This window comes from Oncorhynchus masou, chromosome 1, assembly GCF_036934945.1.
Source record: "Oncorhynchus masou masou isolate Uvic2021 chromosome 1, UVic_Omas_1.1, whole genome shotgun sequence".
Lineage (NCBI taxonomy): Eukaryota > Metazoa > Chordata > Actinopteri > Salmoniformes > Salmonidae > Oncorhynchus > Oncorhynchus masou.
Genome location: NC_088212.1, coordinates 4,683,857 through 4,708,903, shown reverse-complemented (window position 1 = coordinate 4,708,903; position 25,047 = coordinate 4,683,857). Strand labels below are relative to the sequence as shown.

General features: G+C 43.6%; 1 protein-coding gene across 1 annotated transcript in view; it reads right to left on the bottom strand.

The window, feature by feature from the left end:
- Positions 1–25,047, bottom strand: part of LOC135509523 (phosphatidate cytidylyltransferase 1-like) — a 69,275-nt gene that overhangs the window by 21,417 nt on the left and 22,811 nt on the right. The window contains exons 5-11 of the mRNA XM_064930299.1: positions 22,331–22,470; positions 13,188–13,246; positions 9,498–9,580; positions 7,900–7,987; positions 3,533–3,601; positions 1,670–1,822; positions 613–732 (exon numbers count right to left, since the gene is read on the bottom strand). Coding sequence (XP_064786371.1) covers positions 613–732; positions 1,670–1,822; positions 3,533–3,601; positions 7,900–7,987; positions 9,498–9,580; positions 13,188–13,246; positions 22,331–22,470 — 712 coding nt within the window. The remainder of the gene's footprint in view (positions 1–612; positions 733–1,669; positions 1,823–3,532; positions 3,602–7,899; positions 7,988–9,497; positions 9,581–13,187; positions 13,247–22,330; positions 22,471–25,047) is intronic.

Here is a 25,047-nt window from a genome sequence, read left to right as displayed (position 1 = left end):
GAGAAGGGCTGTTAGCTTTCTGCCGTGTTGGAGAAGACAAAGCGCTCTGGATTGGTTCTACACAGCTGCCATTTTGTCCCGGTGCTTCCTACTAGTGTTTGTTTTCCCTCCTCTCTTCTCCCCTCTGCTCCGTGTACACATGCTGCTCTTCCTTCAGAAAAGCATGCATAAACAACTTTGTTCAATGGCACATTTTTTCTTATTCACTTTCAACTTGTAAATATCCACACTCACCGAAAATGTTTAATAGCTATTCTTGTATAACTTTATGAGCTGGATTTGCCTGTCTGCAGTTAGTTGGTTCGTTTTCGCTTCGTTAGCATTTAGCTAAAAAACGTTCATGAGAACTCAAAATAAAAAAAATTTAAAAAAATTTGTGTGTAGTTAGTGCCCCCTAGTGTACTACGCTGGAAATACCGTAAACCCCGGGATGGCAGAAGAACAGTACAACAATCTGGATACCGCCCAAGACTACTTACAGACAAATCATCACGATTATGTCTTTAAGGTATCTATGGAAATAATCCTACACAAATATTTAGTTAATTAAACAAGCATAGCCAAGCGTAGGCCTTTGTGCGTGTGTGTGTGTGTTAATGTCTCTGTTCTCACTTTAATCTTGAACGCTCGTTTGAATCCGCTGGCGAAGAATCCTCCAAAAGGACCAATGAGAGAGCCGAAGGTGGAGAGCGCCACGCTGTGGATCTGGTACGGATAGATGGTCACCGTTTTCTGTACAGGCAGACACAGACAGACAGAGAGGCAGACACAGACAGACAGAGAGGCAGACACAGACAGACAGAGAGGCAGGCACAGACAGACAGAGAGGCAGACACAGACAGACAGAGAGGCAGACACAGACAGACAGAGAGGCAGACACAGACAGACAGAGAGGCAGACACAGACAGACAGAGAGGCAGACACAGACAGACAGAGAGGCAGACACAGACAGACAGAGAGGCAGACACAGACAGACAGAGAGGCAGACACAGACAGACACAGACAGACGGAGAGGCAGACACAGACAGACAGAGAGGCAGACACAGACAGAGAGACTTTAGCTTTTCCCTTGGATTCATTGAAACAAGCACTACTATTTAGTTGTAACCAGCTCATCAGTAAATGTTTGAGCAACATGTAGTAAAATACAATTAAGCATGGATCATGTCTAGTACACACAACAGCAGGTTTCTCAGACTTCTGTTCTCACCAGACCAGTAATACAGGCATCCGAATTCTGATCTTTTTCCCACTGATTGAGTCTTTTGACCAATCAGATAAGCTCTTTTTGTTTTGCCCATAATTGGACTGCCTGTGTAAAACTCAGCCTAAGAACACAAAAAAAGTTTGCCTCGTGTCTAAGCCATCCAGGACCAACAGGAACGGCACACTACTTGTCAGAGCAGGTGAGCCCAGGACTGCTGTGATTTAACAGAGGTAGAATGAAGCACTCAGCCTAGAGGTGCTGACCTTCTATGACCAGATATCCTTTGGGCCTGGTGGCAAAATTCCCCAAAACATTCCCAAATGCCACTGCTTTGCCCAGTTAGAGGACTTCTGGGACCAGCAGAGAATAAGTTGTTAGGGAATTCCCCAAACAGAAATTATTCAGACAGGATTTCTGTGGGGGGAAAAAAACTGAAATTTACACCTGTAAAGGTCCCCTTACCCATCTGAGGATGCTCTGGACAGTGAAGGGCAATGTGTACTCGTGCATCACGAAAATGTCCGAGGGTTCACACTCCGCAGTGAAACGGTTGGTCTCACTGTTGTATTCCACGGGACAGACAAAGTACTGGAACTGAGCTAGCAGGTATGCCAGCTAGCAGGAGAGAAGAAACACAGAGATGTTATTCCATTCTATTACCATGTTGTTAAACTTTATTCCATACTATTACCATGTTGTTAAACTTTATTCCATTCTATTACCATGCTGTTAAACTTTATTCCATTCTATTACCATGCTGTTAAACTTTATTCCATTCTATTACCATGCTGTTAAACTTTATTCCATTCTATTACCATGCTGTTAAACTTTATTCCATTCTATTACCATGCTGTTAAACTTTATTCCATTCTATTACCATGCTGTTAAACTTTATTCCATTCTATTACCATGCTGTTAAACTTTATTCCATTCTATTACCATGCTGTTAAACTTTATTCCATTCTATTACCATGCTGTTAAACTTTATTCCATTCTATTACCATGCTGTTAAACTTTATTCCATTCTATTACCATGTTGTTAAACTTTATTCCATTCTATTACCATGTTGTTAAACTTTATTCCATTCTATTACCATGTTGTTAAACTTTATTCCATTCTATTACCATGTTGTTAAACTTTATTCCATTCTATTACCATGTTGTTAAACTTTATTCCATTCTATTACCATGTTGTTAAACTTTATTCCATTCTATTACCATGTTGTTAAACTTTATTCCATTCTATTACCATGTTGTTAAACTTTATTCCATTCTATTACCATGTTGTTAAACTTTATTCCATTCTATTACCATGTTGTTAAACTTTATTCCATTCTATTACCATGTTGTTAAACTTTATTCCATTCTATTACCATGTTGTTAAACTTTATTCCATTCTATTACCATGTTGTTAAACTTTATTCCATTCTATTACCATGTTGTTAAACTTTATTCCATTCTATTACCATGTTGTTAAACTTTATTCCATTCTATTACCATGTTGTTAAACTTTATTCCATTCTATTACCATGTTGTTAAACTTTATTCCATTCTATTACCATGTTGTTAAACTTTATTCCATTCTATTACCATGTTGTTAAACTTTATTCCATTCTATTACCATGTTGTTAAACTTTATTCCATTCTATTACCATGTTGTTAAACTTTATTCCATTCTATCACCATGTTGTTAAACTTTATTCCATTCTATCACCATGTTGTTAAACTTTATTCCATTCTATCACCATGTTGTTAAACTTTATTCCATTCTATCACCATGTTGTTAAACTTTATTCCATTCTATCACCATGTTGTTAAACTTTATTCCATTCTATCACCATGTTGTTAAACTTTATTCCATTCTATCACCATGTTGTTAAACTTTATTCCATTCTATCACCATGTTGTTAAACTTTATTCCATTCTATCACCATGTTGTTAAACTTTATTCCATTCTATTACCATGTTGTTAAACTTTATTCCATTCTATTACCATGTTGTTAAACTTTATTCCATTCTATTACCATGTTGTTAAACTTTATTCCATTCTATTACCATGTTGTTAAACTTTATTCCATTCTATTACCATGTTGTTAAACTTTATTCCATTCTATTACCATGTTGTTAAACTTTATTCCATTCTATTACCATGTTGTTAAACTTTATTCCATTCTATTACCATGTTGTTAAACTTTATTCCATTCTATTACCATGTTCTTAATCTTTATTCCATTCTATTACTATGTTGTTAAACTTTATTCCATTCTATTACCATGTTTAACTTTATTCCATTCTATTACCATGCTGTTTTACTGTAATACTCACTATGAATCCAAAGACCAGGGTTCCAAAGAACCCTCCTATGAATCCCTCCCACGTCTTCTTGGGAGACAGCTGTAATAAATAACAACAATAATAATGATAATAATACATTTCATTTTTAATGCATGTTATGATAATTATTTCATTTCTTCCAATTAGGTCTTTTTTTTAATGTATTTTTTTTTATGCGTAAATTGATTTTAAAATGGGAATTCCACTTCCTGAACTGAGTGATTAGGAAACTGAATTGTGGCGTCGAGTAGAGACAGATACAGGAAGAGAGGCCATCTTCCAAACAGGAATGACAATGTTTCACACTATGGGTGTGACAAATGGACAATTTTGTTTAAAAAAAAAAAAAACGTAAAAAATAAAAATAAAAAGATTTTCTATTAAAACGATAAGATTCATAAAATGCTACATGAATTCACAATGCAGATGGTTAACATCACGCTTCCCGCGGAGATAGAAAATTGTATAATTTATACTGCTGGTTCTCTTGCTTTTCAGAGTGGTGCCATGCTTGCTTGTTGTTGTCATCCAGTCTCAAGTCAACAAACCAGCACGAGGCTACAGTCAGAGTTACAGCCTCCCTGTTCCAAGCTATGAAGAGATATCTAGGCTAATCAATGGAAGGTGGAATTAAAATGACAGAACTAAATGAGAAGGGCAGGCTACAACACCAAGGAGCCATCTGGAAGACTGCTACTTATTCATCTGAACGGAGTTATTTACTGTAGGATTCGGGACGGGGAGAAAACACACAGTTGAAGTTATGTAGTCTCAATTAGCCTAGCTAACGTTAGCTGGCTAGCTTCTCTCGGTTTGATGCCGTCAAGACGGGGGACCATGTACACTGAACAAAAATATAAAAACGCAAACATGTGAAGTGTTGGTTTCATGAGCTGAAATAAAAGATCTCCGAAATGATTCATACACATAAAAAAATAATTTCTCTCAAATGTAATGCATACATTTGTTTTACATCCCTGTCAGTGAGCTTTTCTCCTTTGCCAAGATAATCCATCCAGCGAACAAGTGTGGCATATCAAGAAGCACGGTCATTACACAGGTGCACCTTGTGCTGGGAACAATAAAAGGCCGCTCTAAAATGTGCGGTTGTGTCACACAACACAACGCCACAAATGTCTCAAGTTTTGAGGGGTTGTGCAAATTGGCATTCTGACTGAAGGAATTTCCACCAGAGAGGTTGCCAGATAATTTCTCTACCATAGGTCACCTAATTTGAGAGAATTTGGCAGTACGTTCAACCGGCCTCACAACAGCAGACCATGGGTAAGTAAGCAACGCCAGCCCAGGAAGTCCACAACCGGCTTCTTCACCTGCAGGATGGTCTGAGACCAGCCACCCAGACAGATGATGGGTTTTCCACAACAGCATCTCTCACCCTCATCCAGCTCTGGATAATAAAGTATAACTATTTCATTGTTTTAATCAATAAATGTATCCTCCTACTGAAGTTACATTAGGTACTGGTGAAAAATAAATAAATACACACACACATAGTAAAATGATTTATACTAACACACACACACACACACACACACACACAGAGAATAGACACACATATATACATATATATATATACATATATATACATATATACATATATACATATACATATATATATATATACATATATATATATATATATATATATACATATATATATATACACACACACACACACACACACACATATATATATATACACACACACACACACACACACACACACATATATATATATATACACATACACACACACACACACACACACACACACACACAGAGAATAGACACATATATATATATATATACACACACACACACACACACACACACACACACACACACACAATATATATATATAAAAATGCTTTATGATGATCGGAACCTGTTAGTGGTAGTTTTGTGATAACATTTAAAATCACAGTCATGAAAAAAATAGTTTTTTAGGTTGGGGATTTTCATTTCACATGTTAAGAATCCCAATTTCATTTAGAAGTTTTCACTTTTAAAACATTCACACCCCTATTTCACACAGTGATGGCAGTGTTTCAACACAGTGATGACATTGCGTTTCCACCCAGCCCACCCTGGCCTATAACAGGGTGTGTGTGTGTGTGTGTGTGTGTCCATCCTAACCCAGATCTGCATGTGACTCAACTCCAATGGGAAAGAAAAAGGTCATGTATCTGTCCTGTGGCTATACTGAAACATGTCTGACTGTTTCTCAGTGTGTGTGTATATATACTAGTATAAATCATTTGACTATTTTAATACAAATCATACATTTTCTGATATCTGGATATTTTCAATAAATTGTGATTTTTAAAACTTAAATTTTATAACCTGAGCTGAGCCCTATTTCTGCCACCGGTGAGGAGACGGGGGGGGGGGGGGGCAGATGGAGGGAGAGAGATTCAACTGGGCTTCAGCCAAGATTCAGTAAGTTAGTGGCGGTCTTGAATGGAGTAGCCTACAGAAGCTAGCTAGGCTAACGTTACATACAATACTTTCTCCCCACAAACAGATTAATTTAAAAAACAGCCTGTTGGTTGCTCGTTGTAGCATACACCTTCATTATTTCACTTTTAATTCTGTGATTTTATTTTCATCTGTATTAGTGAACTCCTGCTACACCCGACGCCTCTGACTGTGAAGTTAGTCACTTTGATTGGCCAACATACTGTAAACAACATGCTTCATGCTACCGGTCTTTTTTTAAAATTGGGGCACGCGTCATTAAAAACTATATTGTAAAGTTTGTTTTTATTTAAATGAATAATTTGAAATGTCACGATATATCCTTGTATAACAATGTCACATTGATATTTTATGGATATAGTTACATTTTAGAAAAAGTATGTCTGTGTTCAAATATGCCTACATTTACAGGCCTAACGGTGCCAGAAAAACATCCCCCAGAACCACCGCCACCAGCCGGTACCGTTGACACCAAGCAGGATGGAAAAAACATCCCCCAGAACCACCGCCACCAGCCGGTACCGTTGACACCAAGCAGGATGGAAAAAACATCCCCCAGAACCACCGTCACCAGCCGGTACCGTTGACACCAGGCAGGATGGAAAAAACATCCCCCAGAACCACCGTCACCAGCCGGTACCGTTGACACCAAGCAGGATGGAAAAAACATCCCCCAGAACCACCGTCACCAGCCGGTACCGTTGACACCAGGCAGGATGGAAAAAAACATCCCCCAGAACCACCGCCACCAGCCGGTACCGTTGACACCAAGCAGGATGGAAAAAACATCCCCCAGAACCACCGCCACCAGCCGGTACCGTTGACACCAGGCAGGATGGAAAAAACATCCCCCAGAACCACCGCCACCAGCCGGTACCGTTGACACCAAGCAGGATGGAAAAAACATCCCCCAGAACCACCGTCACCAGCCGGTACCGTTGACACCAAGCAGGATGGAAAAAACATCCCCCAGAACCACCGCCACCAGCCGGTACCGTTGACACCAAGCAGGATGGAAAAAACATCCCCAGAACCACCGTCACCAGCCGGTACCGTTGACACCAAGCAGGATGGAAAAAACATCCCCCAGAACCACCGTCACCAGCCGGTACCGTTGACACCAAGCAGGATGGAAAAAAGATCCCCCAGAACCACCGTCACCAGCCGGTACCGTTGACACCAAGCAGGATGGATCCATGGACTCATGCTGCTTACGCCAAATCCTGACTCTGCCATCAGAGTGATGCAACAGGAACCGGGATTCGTCGGACCAGGCAATGTTTTCCCCCCACTCTTCAATTGTCCAGTGTTGGTGTGCCGACTGGAGCAGCTTCTTCTTGTTTTTAGCTGATAGGACAGGAACCCCGGGGTGGTCGTCTGCTGCAATAGCCAATCCGTGACGACGACCGACAAGTCGTGCGTTCCGAGATGCCGTTATTCACCTGTTAGCTTGCACGCAGCTTCCCATTCTCCTTCGATATCTCATCGACGAGCTGTTTTTCGCCCACAGGACTGCCGCTGACTGGATGTTTTTTTTTTTTTGTCGCATCATTCTAGGTAAAACCCGAGAGACACTGTTGTGCGTGAAAAGCCTAGGAGGGCTGCCGTTTCTTAGATACTGGATCTGGCACGCCTGGCATCGACGATCATAGCACCCTCAAAGTCGTTTAGGTCACTAGTTTTGTCCATTCTAACGTTCAATCGGACAGTAACTGAATGACTCGATGCACGTCTGCCTGCTTTTATACAGCCACGTGACTCACTGTCTGTAGGAGCCATTCATTTTAGTGAACGAGGGTGATGTACCTAATAAACTGGCCACTGGGTGTATAATATAATACAATATACAGTAAATGTACCTTAATGAGTGGTGTTCTGCCAAAGAAGAAACCAAACAGGTAGGCCATGATGTCATTGCAGATCACTATGGAGACAGGGACGAGGAACCTGGAAAACAACATTCAAAACACACGTCAACCCCAACCTAACAGAAAAACAACATTCAAACACACGTCAACTCCAACCTAACAGAAAAACAACATTCAAACATGTCAACTCCAACCGAACATTATCTCTACATTTGACCAACAAGCATCTTGACCGTTTACAGATATATATATTTTTTAACAAAATTCAGTTTGAATACAGAGCCATGAGGAGGACCTCTGTATTTGACTACCATAGAGCTGAGGGCTGACTACCATAGGGCTGACTACCATAGGGCTTAGGGCTGACTACCATAGGGCTGACTACCATAGAACTGAGGGCTGACTACCATAGGGCTAACTACCATAGAACTGAGGGCTGACTACCATAGGGCTTAGGGCTGACTACCATAGGGCTGACTACCATAGAACTGAAGGCTGACTACCATAGGGCTAACTACCATAGGGCTAACTACCATAGGGCTAACTACCATAGGGCTAACTACCATAGGGCTCAGTTCTGACTACCATAGGGCTGACTACCATAGGGCTGACTACCATAGGGCTCAGTTCTGACTACCATAGGGCTAACTACCATAGGGCTGACTACCATAGGGCTAACTACCATAGGGCTAACTACCATAGGGCTGACTACCATAGGGCTCAGTTCTGACTACCATAGGGCTGACTACCATAGGGCTGACTACCATAGGGCTGACTACCATAGGGCTGACTACCATAGGGCTAACTACCATAGGGCTGACTACCATAGGGCTGACTACCATAGGGCTCAGTTCTGACTACCCTAGGGCTAACTACCATAGGGTTGACTACCATAGGGCTAACTACCATAGGGCTAACTACCATAGGGCTGACTACCATAGGGCTGACTACCATAGGGCTGACTACCATAGGGCTGACTACCATAGGGCAGACTACCATAGGGCTAACTACCATAGGGCTGACTACCATAGGGCTGACTACCATAGGGCTCAGTTCTGACTACCATAGGGCTAACTACCATAGGGTTGACTACCATAGGGCTAACTACCATAGGGCTAACTACCATAGGGCTAACTACCATAGGGCTAACTACCATAGGGCTGACTACCATAGGGCTGACTACCATAGGGCTCAGTTCTGATTACCATAGGGCTGACTACCATAGGGCTGACTACCATAGGGCTGACTACCATAGGGCTGACTACCATAGGGCTGAGGGCTGACTACCATAGGGCTGACTACCATAGAGCTGAGGGCTGACTACCATAGAGCTGAGGGCTGACTACCATAGAGCTGAGGGCTGACTACCATAGGGCTGAGGGCTGACTACCATAGGGCTGACTACCATAGGGCTGACTACCATAGGGCTGACTACCATAGGGCTCAGATGGTGAAATCAGACTACTACAGTATCAGTGAAGAGAATCAGACTACTACAGTATCAGAGAATCAGACTACTACAGTATTAGTGAAGAGGAGAGAAGGGACAGGTTTCTGGGCGTGTTGTGTTTACTGTGTGTGTCTCTTACCAGATCATTCCTTCAAACAGGTTCTGGATGACCAAGTGAGACTGAGTCACCACTATCAGTAGGGTAACATGGGTCCACGCAAACTGCAGGGGTAAACCACACGCACAGTTAGCCATGGGGAATGTAGCCTGACCACTCACAATAACAATGTTGGTAGGTAGAATGCAGAGATAGGCAGGCAACAGATACAGAAAAACAGCATCTAGATAGGCAGGCTATAGAAATACAGTATATAGATAGGCAGGCAATATAGATATAGAAATGCAGCATCTAGACAGGCAGGCAATAGATATAGAAATACATCATCTAGACAGGCAGGCAATAGATATAGAAATACAGCATCTAGATAGGCAGGCAATAGATATAGAAATACAGTATCAAGATCGGCAAGGCTGAGTCACTCCACAACCACTATCACCCACTGATATCTATGGTATGCTAATACACCGCACACTAGTGTGTGTGTGTGTGTGTGTGTGTGTGTGTGCGTGTGTGTGTCATGCTGGCGAGTCTGAAACATCATCCCATGTAGTGCACATACTGTTTAGTCCAGAGAGAGAGAGTTGTCAAATGTATTTACCATTTCACTATGGAGTGCTCTACTTTCCACTCAAAGGTCAAAAACAGTGGTCAAGGTCAACAGTGGTGCAATACATAGGGAATAGGGTTCCATTTGAGCCGCAGTCTGCGAGGGTGTATGCTGTATAGTGGGGTTCCCCAATTGGAGGGAGCTGTATAGTGGGGTTCCCCAATAGGAGGGAGCTGTATAGTGGGGTTCCCCAATAGGAGGGAGCTGTACAGTGGGGTTCCCCAATTGGAGGGAGCTGTATAGTGGGGTTCCCCAATTGGAGGGAGCTGTACAGTGGGGTTCCCCAATTGGAGGGAGCTGTACAGTGGGGTTCCCCAATTGGAGGGAGCTGTATAGTAGGGTTCCCAAATAGGAGGGAGCTGTATAGTAGGGTTCCCCAATAGGAGGGAGCTGTATAGTAGGGTTCCCCAATTGGAGGGAGCTGTACAGTGGGGTTCCCCAATTGGAGGGAGCTGTATAGTAGGGTTCCCAAATAGGAGGGAGCTGTATAGTAGGGTTCCCCAATAGGAGGGAGCTGTATAGTAGGGTTCCCCAATAGGAGGGAGCTGTATAGTGGGGTTCCCCAATAGGAGGGAGCTGTATAGTAGGGTTCCCAAATAGGAGGGAGCTGTACAGTGGGGTTCCCCAATAGGAGGGAGCTGTATAGTGGGGTTCCCCAATAGGAGGGAGCTGTATAGTGGGGTTCCCCAATAGGAGGGAGCTGTATAGCGGGGTTCCCCAATTGGAGGGAGCTGTATAGTAGGGTTCCCCAATGGGAGGGAGCTGTATAGCGGGGTTCCCCAATGGGAGGGAGCTGTATAGTAGGGTTCCCCAATGGGAGGGAGCTGAATAGTAGGGTTCCCCAATGGGAGGGAGCTGAATAGTAGGGTTCCTCAATAGGAGGCAGTAAGCTGCATAGTAGGGTTCCCCAATAGGAGGGAGCTGTATAGTTGGGTTCCCCAATAGGAGAGAGCTGTATAGTAGGGTTCCCCAATAGGAGGCAGTAAGCTGTATAGTAGGGTTCCCAAATAGGAGGGAGCTGTGTAGTAGAGTTCCCCAATAGGAGGGAGGGAGCTGTATAGTGGGGTTCCCCAATAGGAGGGAGGGAGCTGTATAGTAGGGTTCCCCAATAGGAGGCAGTATACTGTAAAGTAAGGTTCCCTAACAAGAGGGAGTTCTCAAAGTTTTTGGGGCAAAAAATAAATATATACACAGTACCAGTCAGTAGTTTGGACACCTACTCATTCTAGGGTTTTTCTTTATTTTTACTATCTTCTATATTGTAGAATAATAGTGAAGACATCAAAACTATGAAATAACACATATGGAATCATGTAGTAACCGCAAAAAGTGTTAAACAAAATCAAAATATATTTTAGATTCTTCAAAGTAGCCACCCTTTGCCTTGATGACAGCTTTGCACATGCTTGGCATTCTCTCAACCAGCTTCACCTGGAATGCTTTTCCAACAGTCTTGAAGAAGTTCCCACATATGCTGAACACTTGTTGGCTGCTTTTACTTCACTCTGCAGTCCAACTCATCCCAAAGCATCACAATTGGGTTGAGGTCTGATCATTGTGGAGGCCAGGTCATCTGATGCAGCACTCCATCACTCTCCTTCTTGGTCAAATAGCCCTTATACAGCCTGGAGGTGTGTTTGGGGTCATTGTCCTGTTGAAAAACAAATTATAGTCCCACACAGCTGAAGAATGCGGTGGTAGCCATGCTGGTTAAGTGTGCCTTGAACTTGAAATAAATCACTGACAGAGTCACCAGCAAAGCACGCCCACACCATCACACCTCCTCCTCCATGCTTCATGGTGGGAACCACACATACGGAGATCATCCGTTCACCTACTCTGCGTCTCACAAAGACACAGAGGTTGGAACAAAAAAATCTCACATTTGGATTTCCAACGGTCTAATGGCCATTGCTCATGTTTTCTGGCCCAAGCAAGTCTCTTCTTCTTCTTATCGATGTCCTTTAGTAGTGGTTTCTTTGCTGCAATTCGACCATGAAGGCCTGATTCACGCAGTCTCCTCTGAACAGTTGATGTTGAGATGTCTGTTACTTGAACTCTGTGAAGTATTTATCTGGGCTGCAATCTGAGGTGCAGTTAACTCTAATGAACTTATCCTCTGCAGCAGAGGTAACTCTGGGTCTTCCTTTCCTGTGTCGGTCCTCATGAGAGCCAGTTTCATCATAGCGCTTGATGGTTCTTGTGACTGCACATGAAGAAACTTCTTTAAAGTTCTTTAAAAATTTCCACATTGACTGACCTTCATGTTTTAAAGTAATGATGGACTGTCATTTCTCTTTGCTTATTTGAGCTGTTCTTGCCATAATATGGACTTGGTCTTTTACCAAATAGAGCTATCTTCTGTATACCACCCCTACCTGGTCAAAACACAACTGACTGGCTCAAACACATTAAGGAAAGAAATTCAACAAATTAACCTTTAACAAGGCACACCTGCTAATCGAAATGCATTCCAGGTGACTACCTCACAAAGCTGGTTGAGAGAATGCCAAGAGTGTGCAAAGCTGTCATCAAGGCAAAGGGTGGCTACTTTGAAGAATCTCAAATATAAAATATATGTTAATTGTTTAACACTTTTTTGGTTACTACATGATTCCATATGTGTTATTTCACAGTTTGATGTCTTGACTATTATTTTACAACGTAGCAAATAGTAAAAAATAAAGACAAACCCTGGAATGAGTAGGTGATTCCAAACGTTTGACTGGTACAGTATATATTTATTTGATTCTTTTCGTTGTTGGATATTAAAAAAAGAAAAGAAATCACCAGGAAATCAACTCAAATTGATTTTAATTTAGGAAATCTGATCCAAGTATTCCCAAACATAAAAAGAGGTGATCGCATCCCAACGTTATAAAAATTTGAAATGATTCTGTTTTTTTGTCAAAATACCATATCTCCGTTTGGTGATTCTTGCTGCCAATTTGCACTGTAGAAATTATTTAAAAACCATGTTCCAGCCACCTGACCATCCGTTGGCTGAATGTAGTTGAGGAACCCTGCTGTATGGTATGGCATGCAGTGTACCAGGATGTTAGTCAGTCAGTGGTATCCAGGGTTACGTGACTCATACACACCATATAAAACTGCAGGCGGTAATGTTTCTTCACTAGACTCAGAACAAACATGCAGAAACCTGTGAAAAATCAAATAACATGCGGTCAGTTTCTCTGCAAAGGATGGAGGGAAAGAACAACACCCTGATCATCATCATCATCATCATCATCATTCCATACACCCCCCCCCCCCCCCACCACCACCTTTAATCTGTCGCAGTGGGGTATCAATAGGGATGTGCATCTTTCGAGACAATTTGAAATACGTATACAGATACATGGACTCCATTACCATACAGGAAACTAAGAGGTTTAAATTTGAAAACAATTCAGTTGAATCAATGAGAATCAAAATATGGCATTTAATTTTTTATTTATTTGTTGCAAAAAAACAAAACATTTCTTTTTCAAGTTCAAATCAGCTGCTGATGGGAACTCACGGGCTATGTCTGAGCTGACATGTGTGTGTGTGTGTGTGTGTGTGTGTGAGAGAGAGAGAGAATGATGTACACTGGCGTGCACATTTATTAGGCAAGTGAGTATTCTGATCTTATTATTGTTTCTATGCACATTTTCCAACTCCAAAACCATATGAACTTGAATGCTTATTGGATTGAATCATTTTCAGGTGATATGCAATGTCACCTGTAATGAGGGAGGGTGTGGTTAAAGTGAATAACGCCTTATATCAAAAGGTGTGCATAATTATTAGCCAAGCTTCATGACCTCAGGTAAAAAGAAAACAAACGGGACAAAAAAACAAACAAACAAACACTGAAAAGTCAAAAATGGTAAAATGCCTTTTAGACGGATGCAACACTATTGAAACAGCTAAACTATTGAGGCGTGACGACCGGACAATCAAACGTTTTGTTGCGAATCGTCAACTGGGGGCCGCAAAAACCAACGCATGGAGAAGAAAAGGAGCAACATGAACTGCAGAACAAATAACCGTCAAGCTACCAGGAACCCATTATCCTCCAGCGCCAACATAGTCCAGAACTTTAACCTACCTGGAGAGTCCAGAACTTTAACCTACCTGGAGAGTCCTGAGGTACAACCTACCTGGAGAGTCCTGAGGTACAACCTACCTGGAGAGTCCTGAGGTACAACCCACCTGGAGAGTCCTGAGGTACAACCTACCTGGAGAGTCCTGAGGTACAACCCACCTGGAGAGTCCTGAGGTACAACCTACCTGGAGAGTCCTGAGGTACAACCTACCTGGAGAGTCCTGAGGTACAACCTACCTGGAGAGTCCTGAGGTACAACCTACCTGGAGAGTCCTGAGGTACAACCTACCTGGAGAGTCCTGAGGTACAACCTACCTGGAGAGTCCTGAGGTACAACCCACCTGGAGAGTCCTGAGGTACAACCCACCTGGAGAGTCCTGAGGTACAACCTACCTGGAGAGTCCTGAGGTACAACCCACCTGGAGAGTCCTGAGGTACAACCTACCTGGAGAGTCCTGAGGTACAACCTACCTGGAGAGTCCTGAGGTACAACCAACCTGGAGAGTCCTGAGGTACAATCTACCTGGAGAGTCCTGAGGTACAACCAACCTGGAGAGTCCTGAGGTACAACCTACCTGGAGAGTCCTGAGGTACAACCCACCTGGAGAGTCCTGAGGTACAACCTACCTGGAGAGTCCTGAGGTACAACCTACCTGGAGAGTCCTGAGGTACAACCTACCTGGAGAGTCCTGAGGTACAACCTACCTGGAGAGTCCTGAGGTACAACCTACCTGGAGAGTCCTGAGGTACAACCTACCTGGAGAGTCCTGAGGTACAACCTACCTGGAGAGTCCTGAGGTACAACCTACCTGGAGAGTCCTGAGGTACAACCTACCTGGAGAGTCCTGAGGTACAACCTACCTGGAGAGTCCTGAGGTACAACCTACCTGGAGAGTCCTGAGGGTACAACCTACCTGGAGAGTCCTGAGGTACAACCTACCTGGAGAGTCCTGAGGTACAACCCACCTGGAGAGTCCTGAGGTACAACCCACCTGGAGAGTCCTGAGGTACAACCTACCTGGAGAGTCCTGAGGTACAACCTACCTGGAGAGTCCTGAGGTACAACCTACCTGGAGAGTCCGAGGGTACAACCTACCTGGAGAGTCCGAGGGTACAACCTACCTGGAGAGTCCGAGGGTACAACCTACCTGGAGAGTCCTGAACTACAAACTACCTGGAGAGTCCGAGGGTACAACCTACCTGGAGAGTCCTGAACTACAACCTACCTGGAGAGTCCGAGGGTACAACCTACCTGGAGAGTCCTGAACTACAACCTACCTGGAGAGTCCTGAGGTACAAGGTATCAAAAGCTCAGAGACATGACTAAGGTCAAGAAGGCTGAAACACGACCACCACTGAATAAGATTCACAGGTTGAAGCGTCAAGATTGAAAAAAAAATCTTCAGGTATTAATTTGCCCAAAAGGTATTTTATGGACAGATGAAATGAGAATGACTCTTGATGGACCAGATGGATGGGACCGTGGCTGGATCAGTAATGGACACAGGGGCACCACTTTGAGTCAGGCGACAGCAAGGTGAAGGAGGGGTCCTGGTATGGGCTGCTATCATTAAGGATGAGGTAGTTGGACCTTTTCGGGTTGAAGATGGACTGAAACTCAACTCCCAAACCTACTGCCAGTTTCTGGAACATTCTTTCTTCAAGCAGTGGTCCAGGAAGAAGTCCTCAGTATTCAGGAAGGCCATGATCTTTATGCAGGACAATGCTCCATCACACGCATCCCAGTACTCCACTGCTTGGCTAACCAGCAAGGGCCTCAAAGATGCCCGAAAAATGACTTGGCCCCCTTTCTCTCCCGACTTAAATCCGATTGGGAACTTGTGGGGCCCTTCTCAAAATGTGAGATTTACAGTGAGGGAAGACAATACATCTCTTTGAGCAGCATTTGGGAGGCTGTGGTTGCTGCCTCAGCGAAAGGTGATCGCGAACAGATCAAGAAACTGACAGACAAGAAAGGTGGCCATATTGGTCATTGAATATTTTTGAAAGGCCAATTTTTTACATTTAGTATAACTTATTTGTTACCCTTACTCTAAAAATTGAGAATAAATAAGTGAGTTGGGAGAAATTATTATTGGTATTTAGTTGCCTAATAATTGCGCACACTTATATATTCCCCTGAGAAAGACATGACTCACTTTTCCTTTGTTAAACATTCCGGTTTGAGGTTCAATAACATTTTGGATTGACTAAGACCATTGTGTTTGTTCAACAATAAAATGAATCGTGAGGAATACAATTTGTCTAATAACTGTGCACTCAGCGTATATCTATGGGTCCTGTGTGGCTCAGTCGGTAGAGCATGGCGCTTGCAACGCCAAGCGTCGTGGGTTCGCTTCCCACTGGGGCCACCCATATGCAAAAAGTAGTGGCCCCAGCCGACTTGTAAGTCGCTTTGGACAAAAGCGTCTGCTAAATGGGATATATTATATTATTATATGGTGTAGGTACCTGATTTGAACCATAAATGAGACAACCACCCCACTACCAGATTAGAGCCATAAGGGAGACTACCACCCCACTACTACCAGATTAGAGCCATAAAGGAGAATACCACCCCCATCAGATTAAAGTCATATAGGAGACTACCACCCCATCAGATTAAAGCCATAAAGGAGACTACCACCCCCATCAGATTTTTGGTCATTGTAGCCTATGTTTTGTATCCCCACTGTGGGCCATTGTAGCCTGTGTGTTTTGTATCCCCACTGTGGGTCATTGTATCCTGTGTGTTTTGTATCCCCACTGTGGGTCATTGTAGCCTGTGTGTTTTGTATCCCCACTGTGGGTCATTGTAGCCTGTGTGTTTTGTATCCCCACTGTGGGTCATTGTAGCCTGTGTGTTTTGTATCCCCACTGTGGGTCATTGTAGCCTGTGTGTTTTGTATCCCCACTGTGGGTCATTGTAGCCTGTGTGTTTTGTATCCCCACTGTGGGTCATTATAGACTATGTGTTTTGTATCCCCACTGTGGTTCTGAAATCACCCCCCCCCACTAATTACCTTGTCATTTTTGCAGATTAAGTGTTTGAGCTAGTCATGTATCAATATTTATTATTTACAAATTAGCTATGACATACCGAATGAATATTTAGCAAATTTTGAATTTCACCCGCCCCATCACAAATAAACTATGGTTTTGAATGTTTGGAAGTTTAATGGAGAGATCTCCTCTGACTTCGGCCGTGCAGCGCACCTCGCAAAAAAAAGTATTGCTTGTTATGAAATTATAAACTTTATCTAAAAAAAATGACCAATCGGGGACAGATGCGTATCGGTGAATCGTTACATCCTTAGCTATTAACCAATCAGTCACTGTATAAGGCCTGATGATCGTAACAGCGAGAGGTTATACACAGTCACATGACATTCCCTGTTCTATTGAATGAACGGGACGTCACATTGTCTTTTAAAACTGGAATCGATAAATTGGTCAAACTGTCCGTTTGGGATAATTACAACCAAGAAGCTACTAACAACAAACACTATTTTGTTCCCTCGGACATCGTCACATGTAAAATGTATTTTATCAAAGTGCTATACACGCCTCTCCTCTGTTTCCTCAAAACAAAATAATAAAGGTGCTGTGGTAAACAGTGGTGCGGGTTTCCTCGAAATGAAAATTCAATCTTTAAACATTTTACACAGCGAACAAAGCAACCTCAGAAAATTCCATTGGATTGATTGAAAAGCTATAGATTTGTAGCCCCGGTCCCAAATCTATTCGTGCGGTCTTGCTAAACCGATATTGCCAATGTCACGCGGAGTTGTCAAGAAAGCACAAACAGATGTGGGACCTGGGCTAATAGAACTCAATTCGTGACTCGTTTCAAATATGCAGAGGGAGTTGAAAAGAGAACACAAAAAAGGCTGTTGTATAAAACACCTGTCTCCGGATTACATCGTCAAACTAAGGGCAACCGTGGCATCTGTGACAGAGAGGGAGAAGCGAAAGACAGTCTAGCTTGCTACATTTTCAGATCTACTTTTCAAATTTTGTCAGAAAGTAATTTTCATTGCAAGTTAAAAAGTGTACTGTTAGCTAGCTAACGTCAGCTGGCTGTCTCGCCACACATGTGAATCCATAAAGAGATGAGTGAAGTTAAAGGCTTAAGAGGGTGTGAACGGGTGCAGACAAAGAAGAGCTCTCCAGTAGGTGTACCAAAACATTCAAGGGCCATTTTCTCAAAAGTGGGGTTACAAGTTTATCAACTTTCAAAGCAGAATTACTTTCCCATTGTTCCTCAACTGTAGTGTATGATAAACCATTTTCTCTCTCTGAGTCTCTACTTCTATCTAATGTAAAAAAAAATAAAAACAAACACTATTTCAAATGTTGCTACATAACACTGAATCGAGCCGGTCGGTCACATTTGTGCTGAAGGTGTCGATTAAAACCCTCATTTGTGTGTCGGGTTTCGCCACATAATGCAAGCAGCCGATATGAGATCCCCTAGGAAGAAGTTGCGTATTGAGTCGCCGGGCAGATTTAGTCTGTTCAGCAGAGCTGTGTATTTTAACTGGCTGTGACAGACAGTCACACTCCAGCCAGGGTCAAATAAAAAAAAAACACTCCAAGGCCTGTATTCACAAAGGGTGTGTTTACATTGGCAACCCAAATCAGATCTATTGGCAGATTTTTCAGGGAATGTGTAAACAGCTAAAAAAAAAAAAAAAAAAAAAAAAAATTGGAATCTGATCTTCCAGGCTGCAGCAGGAAGCTGGAGGGAGAAAGGAAATGTTGTCATGTAGTCACCTAACTAGCTAACACACCAATAAGGTGAGGAAGGAGGGAAACTGACAATAGTGATCTGTTTCTTAATGGTTATAATGGAACTGCTCTTTGACCCGAGTCCATATGCATCTGAGAAACATACTTTATAGCCCTGTTAGTTAATCACCAACTGCAGTGTGGAGGGACTTAGTCAGTCCAGTAGTGAAATGTTTCATGTCGGCCTTGTCTTTACAATAAAACTACCCAGCAAACAGGGGACGTCCTAAGGACATTCAGGGGAACACGACACAACCTCGATGTTCTGCGACTAATTTTTTTTGTTTGCAGGGTAAGTAGCTAGCCCAGAGGTTTGCAAGCGTTTTTTTGGTCCGTGACCCCATTTTGATACAATTTTTTTTTTACAAATTTAAAAAATGTAATAGTGTATTCAACAGCCAATGAAAATTGGGACGATGACAGGCTTGGCAGTGCTTTTGATGGGATTTCAATCTGAAGACAGTATGGTTTGAAGTGACTGACACGCATCAGAAAGGTATTGAGAAGTTCACCAGATGTTGATTAGAAAATAAAAGATCATCGTCAATATCGGAGTTATTTCCTGGTCTTGTCCACTTGGGATTCTGAAGGCTTGTGGACATACTGTAGGAAGAAACCGAATACAGAACTCTTTCCATGACAGAATGACCAGGTGAATCCAGGTGAAAGCTATGATCTCTTATTGATGTCACCAAAATCCACTTAAAATTAGTGAAGAGGGATTATTAAGCAACAGAGACAGCTGAGACGTGGATTGTGTCTGTGGATGACTGGGCAAGACAGAATATTTAAATGCCTTTGAACAGGGGTGTGGTAGTAGGTGTCTTTGAACAGGGTATGGTAGTAGGTGCCTTTGAACAGGGTATGGTAGTAGGTGCATTTGAACAGGGTATGGTGGTAGGTGCCTTTGAACAGGGTATGGTAGTAGGTGCCTTTGAACAGGGTATGGTAGTAGGTGCCTTTGAACAGGGTATGGTAGTAGGTGCCTTTGAACAGGGTATGGTAGTAGGTGCCTTTGAACAGGGTATGGTAGTAGGCGCCTTTGAACAGGGTATGGTAGTAGGCGCCTTTGAACAGGGTATGGTAGTAGGTGCATTTGAACAGGGTATGGTAGTAGGTGCCTTTGAACAGGGTATGGTAGTAGGCGCCTTTGAACAGGGTATGGTAGTAGGTGCCTTTGAACAGGGTATGGTAGTAGGTGCCAGGCGAACAGGGTATGGTAGTAGGTGCCAGGCAAACCGGTTTGTGTCAAGGGCTGCAACCCTGCTTGGGTTTTTCACTTTGTAGCTTAAACCGTTCAAAAGATAGCGCCACATTTGTAGGAAGAAAACAGAAACCGGTTACTCAGTCTAACCCCGATTCTATGAACGAAGCATGATTTTCTTTAATTCATAGTTTCTCTCATGACCCCATGTTTCAAAATTAGGCTGTTAAAATGTGCCTATACACATGTCGTTATGGACCAGTGTATTAGTACTGTTGTTTCCATGAACAAGGTGACCTAGGACGGATTTACCGACAGACCGTTTATTACCGTTTTATAACGGCGGCCGGGCGGAACAAATCACAGATTCATATCACCATGGAGATAAGAACTGCACAGGCTTTTATTTATTTACATATACACTGCTCAAAAAAATAAAAAGGGAACACTTAAACAACAATGTAACTCCAAGTCAATCACACTTCTGTGAAATCAGACTGTCCACTTAGGAAGCAACACTGATTGACAATAAATGTCACATGCTGTTGTGCAAATGGAAGAGACAACAGGTGGAAATTATAGGCACTTAGCAAGACCACCCCCAATAAAGGAGTGGTTCTGCAGGTGGTGACCACAGACCACTTCTCAGTTCCTATGCTTCCTGGCTGATGTTTTGGTCACTTTTGAAAGCTGGCGGTGCTTTCACTCTAGTGGTAGCATGAGACGGAGTCTACAACCCACACACGTGGCTCATGTAGTGCAGCTCATCCAGGATGGCACATCAATGTGAGCTGTGGCAAGAAGGTTTGCTGTGTCTGTCAGCGTACTGTCCAGAGCATGGAGGCGCTACCAGGAGACAGGCCAGTACATCAGAAGACGTGCAGGAGGCCGTAGGAGGGCAACAACCCAGCAGCAGGACCGCTACCTCCACCTTTGTGCAAGTAGGAGCACTGCCAGAGTCCTGCAAAATGACCTCCAGCAAGCCACAAATGTGCATGGGTCTGCTCAAACGGTCAGAAACAGACTCCATGAGGGTGGTATGAGGGCCCGACGTCCACAGGTGGGGGTTGTGCTTACAGCCCAACACCATGCAGGACGTTTGGCATTTTCCCAGAGAACACCAAGATTGGAAAATTCGCCACTGGCGCCCTGTGCTCTTCACAGATGAAAGCAGGTTCACACTGAGCACATGTGACAGACATAACAGAGTCTGGAGATGCCGTGGAGAACGTTCTGCTGCCTGCAACATCCTCCAGCATGACCGGTTTGGCGGTGGGTCAGTCATGGTGTGGGGGGGCATTTCTTTGAGGGGCCGCAAAGCCCTCCATGTGCTCGCCAGAGGTAGCCTGACTGCCATTAGGTACCGAGATTAGATCCTCAGACCCCTTGTGAGACCATATGCTGGTGCGGTTGTCCCTGGGTTCCTCCTAATGCAAGGCAATGCTAGACCTCATGTGGCTGGAGTGTGTCAGCAGTTCCTGCAAGAGGAAGGCATTGATGCTATGGACTGGCCCGCCCGTTCCCCAGACCTGAATCCAATTGAGCACATCTGGGACATTATGTCTCACTCCATCCACCAACACCACGTTGCACCACAGACTGTCCAGGAGTTGGCGGATGCTTTAGTCCAGGTCTGGGAGGAGATCCCTCAGGAGACCATCCGCCACCTCATCAGGAGCATGCCCAGGCGTTGTAGGGAGGTCATACAGGCACGTGGAGGCCACACACACTACTGAGCCTCATTTTGACTTGTTTTAAGGACATTACATCAAAGTTGGATCAGCCTGTAGTGTTGTTTTCCACTTTAATTTTGAGTGCGACTCCAAATCCAGACCTCCATGGGTTGATAAATTTGATTTCCATTGATTAATTTGTGTGATTTTGTTGTCAGCACATTCAACTATGTTAAGAAAAAAGTAGTTAATAAGAATATTTCATTCATTCAGAACTAGAATGTGTTATTTTAGTGTTCCCTTTATTTTTTTGAGCAGTGTATATTTTTTTATGTGTTATTTCTTACTTTTGTAGGTATTTTTCTTAAAACGGAATTGTTGGTTAAGGGCTTGTAAAGTAAGCATTTCCCTGTAAGGTTGTATTCGGTGCATGTGACAAATACAATGTTATTTGATATATCTATCTTACATTACACTGAGCCTCACCTGCCAGGTAGACAGCGAAGGAGATGAATCTATGGTATCGGACCAGGAACTGGAGCGGTTCTTCTCTCTGCACCAACGCACCAAAGTACTCCGCCAATGTCTCACCATAGAAGAAGTAGTTCACACAAACCAGGAAGTACCTTTAAAAAAATAATAAGAATAATAAGAATAATTAAAAGGAAGGCAAACAAGTCCATTTCAATTCACACAAATCATCATCAGGATAAAAGCACTTGAATGAAAACAAGAATATTGTAATCATTCCGTTTTGGTTTTGTGTGGGCTTTTTTTTCCCCAGAGGTCAGAGTTCAATTGGTGGAGGGTTAGGCTGTTCAGAGGGCATGCTGCGTGTGTACTTTCCAAATGGACTTGCCTAGTTAAATAAATAAAAGGTACAACAAAAATAAATGAAAACTTCCAGCATGGCAGTGGCATTTGCTCATGGTTGGCTCAACTCAAGACCTTGGTGTGTGTGAGTTTGTTTGTGTGCCTTTATGGGAAAAGGTTGCTCTGCTCTACAGAAACCTAAAAATAAAATAAAAGGCGGGGGGGGGGGGGGGGGGGACTCTATATTCAGACTATTACCTGAAAAATAAAACTAGTCGTCATTTTTGACAGATAGAGACTGTTAAACCCAACCCTCTCTGTCCCCTGGGATACAAAGGCAGGGTAGCCTAGTGGTTAGAGCGTAGGACTAGTAACCGGAAGGTTGTGAGTTCAAACCCCCGAGCTGACAAGGTACAAATCTGTCGTTCTGCCCCTGAACAGGCAGTTAACCCACTGTTCCCAGGCCGTCATTGAAAATAAGAATGTGTTCTTAACTGACTTGGTTAAATAAAGGTAAAATGAAAAACCTGACCTGGTTAAATAAAGGTAAAATGAAAAATAAAAAACTTCTAGAGAGCGAGAGAGAACTCTCCAGAACTCTACCATCCCCCGGATTCACATCTCTGGTCCTGGGTACTCCGTTGCTAGGGGGTTGCCAAGGGCCCTTCCAGAACACTCTCCCCAGGGCTAGAGTCCTGTGACCTGGTCAGACACAATTGTACCTGGTGAGGATATCAAGCCCCCTCAACGCAGTCTGTTCTTTAGTTGGACAAAGATGTCAAGAGAGACAACAGGTCAGAACTCACCACTAGCCCCTTCCTATAAGAACACTGCACCTCAACAACCAACTCACCACGAGCCCCTTCCTGTAAGGACACTGCACCTCAACACAACTCACCACGAGCCCCTTCCTATAAGAACACTGCACCTCAACACAACTCACCACGAGCCCCTTCCTATAAGAACACTGCACCTCAACACAACTCACCACGAGCCCCTTCCTATAAGAACACTGCACCTCAACACAACTCACCACGAGCCCCTTCCTATAAGGACACTGCACCTCAACAACTCACCACTAGCCCCTTCCTATAAGGACACTGCACCTCAACACAACTCACCACTAGCCCCTTCCTATAAGAACACTGCACCTCAACAACCAACTCACCACTAGCCCCTTCCTATAAGAACACTGCACCTCAACAACTCACCACTAGGCCCTTCCTATAAGAACACTGCACCTCAACAACTCACCACTAGGCCCTTCCTGTAAGGACACTGCACCTCAACACAACTCACCACTAGGCCCTTCCTATAAGGACACTGCACCTCAACACAACTCACCACGAGCCCCTTCCTATAAGAACACTGCACCTCAACACAACTCACCACTAGGCCCTTTCTATAAGGACACTGCACCTCAACAACTCACCACTAGCCCCTTCCTATAAGGACACTGCACCTCAACAACACAACTCACCACTAGGCCCTTCCTATAAGAACACTGCACCTCAACAACTCACCACTAGCCCCTTCCTATAAGGACACTGCACCTCAACACAACTCACCACTAGCCCCTTACTGTAAGGACACTGCACCTCAACACAACTCACCACTAGGCCCTTCCTGTAAGGACACTGCACCTCAACAACTCACCACTAGCCCCTTCCTCTAAGGACACTGCACCTCAACAACTCACCACTAGCCCCTTCCTATAAGAACACTGCACCTCAACAACTCACCACTAGGCCCTTCCTGTAAGGACACTGCACCTCAACAACTCACCACTAGGCCCTTCCTGTAAGGACACTGCACCTCAACAACACAACTCACCACTAGGCCCTTCCTGTAAGGACACTGCACCTCAACAACTCACCACTAGGCCCTTCCTGTAAGGACACTGCACCTCAACAACTCACCACTAGGCCCTTCCTGTAAGGACACTGCACCTCAACAACTCACCACTAGGCCCTTCCTGTAAGGACACTGCACCTCAACAACTCACCACTAGCCCCTTCCTGTAAGGACACTGCACCTCAACACAACTCACCACTAGCCCCTTCCTGCAAGGACACTGCACCTCAACAACCAACTCACCACTAGGCCCTTCCTGTAAGGACAAGCCTCCACCCTGGACTTCCTAACCCCGTGTTAGTGCGTGGATTACCATTTTCCTCCTCTATATCTGTCTCCTGTCTGGTGATAAGGTGTAGATGGTATCCCTGTCTCCTGTCTGGTGATAAAGTGTAGATGGTATCCCTGTCTCCTGTCTGGTGATAAAGTGTAGATGGTATCCCTGTCTCCTGTCTGGTGATAAAGTGTAGATGGTATCCCTGTCTCCTGTCTGGTGATAAAGTGTAGATGGTATCCCTGTCTCCTGTCTGGTGATA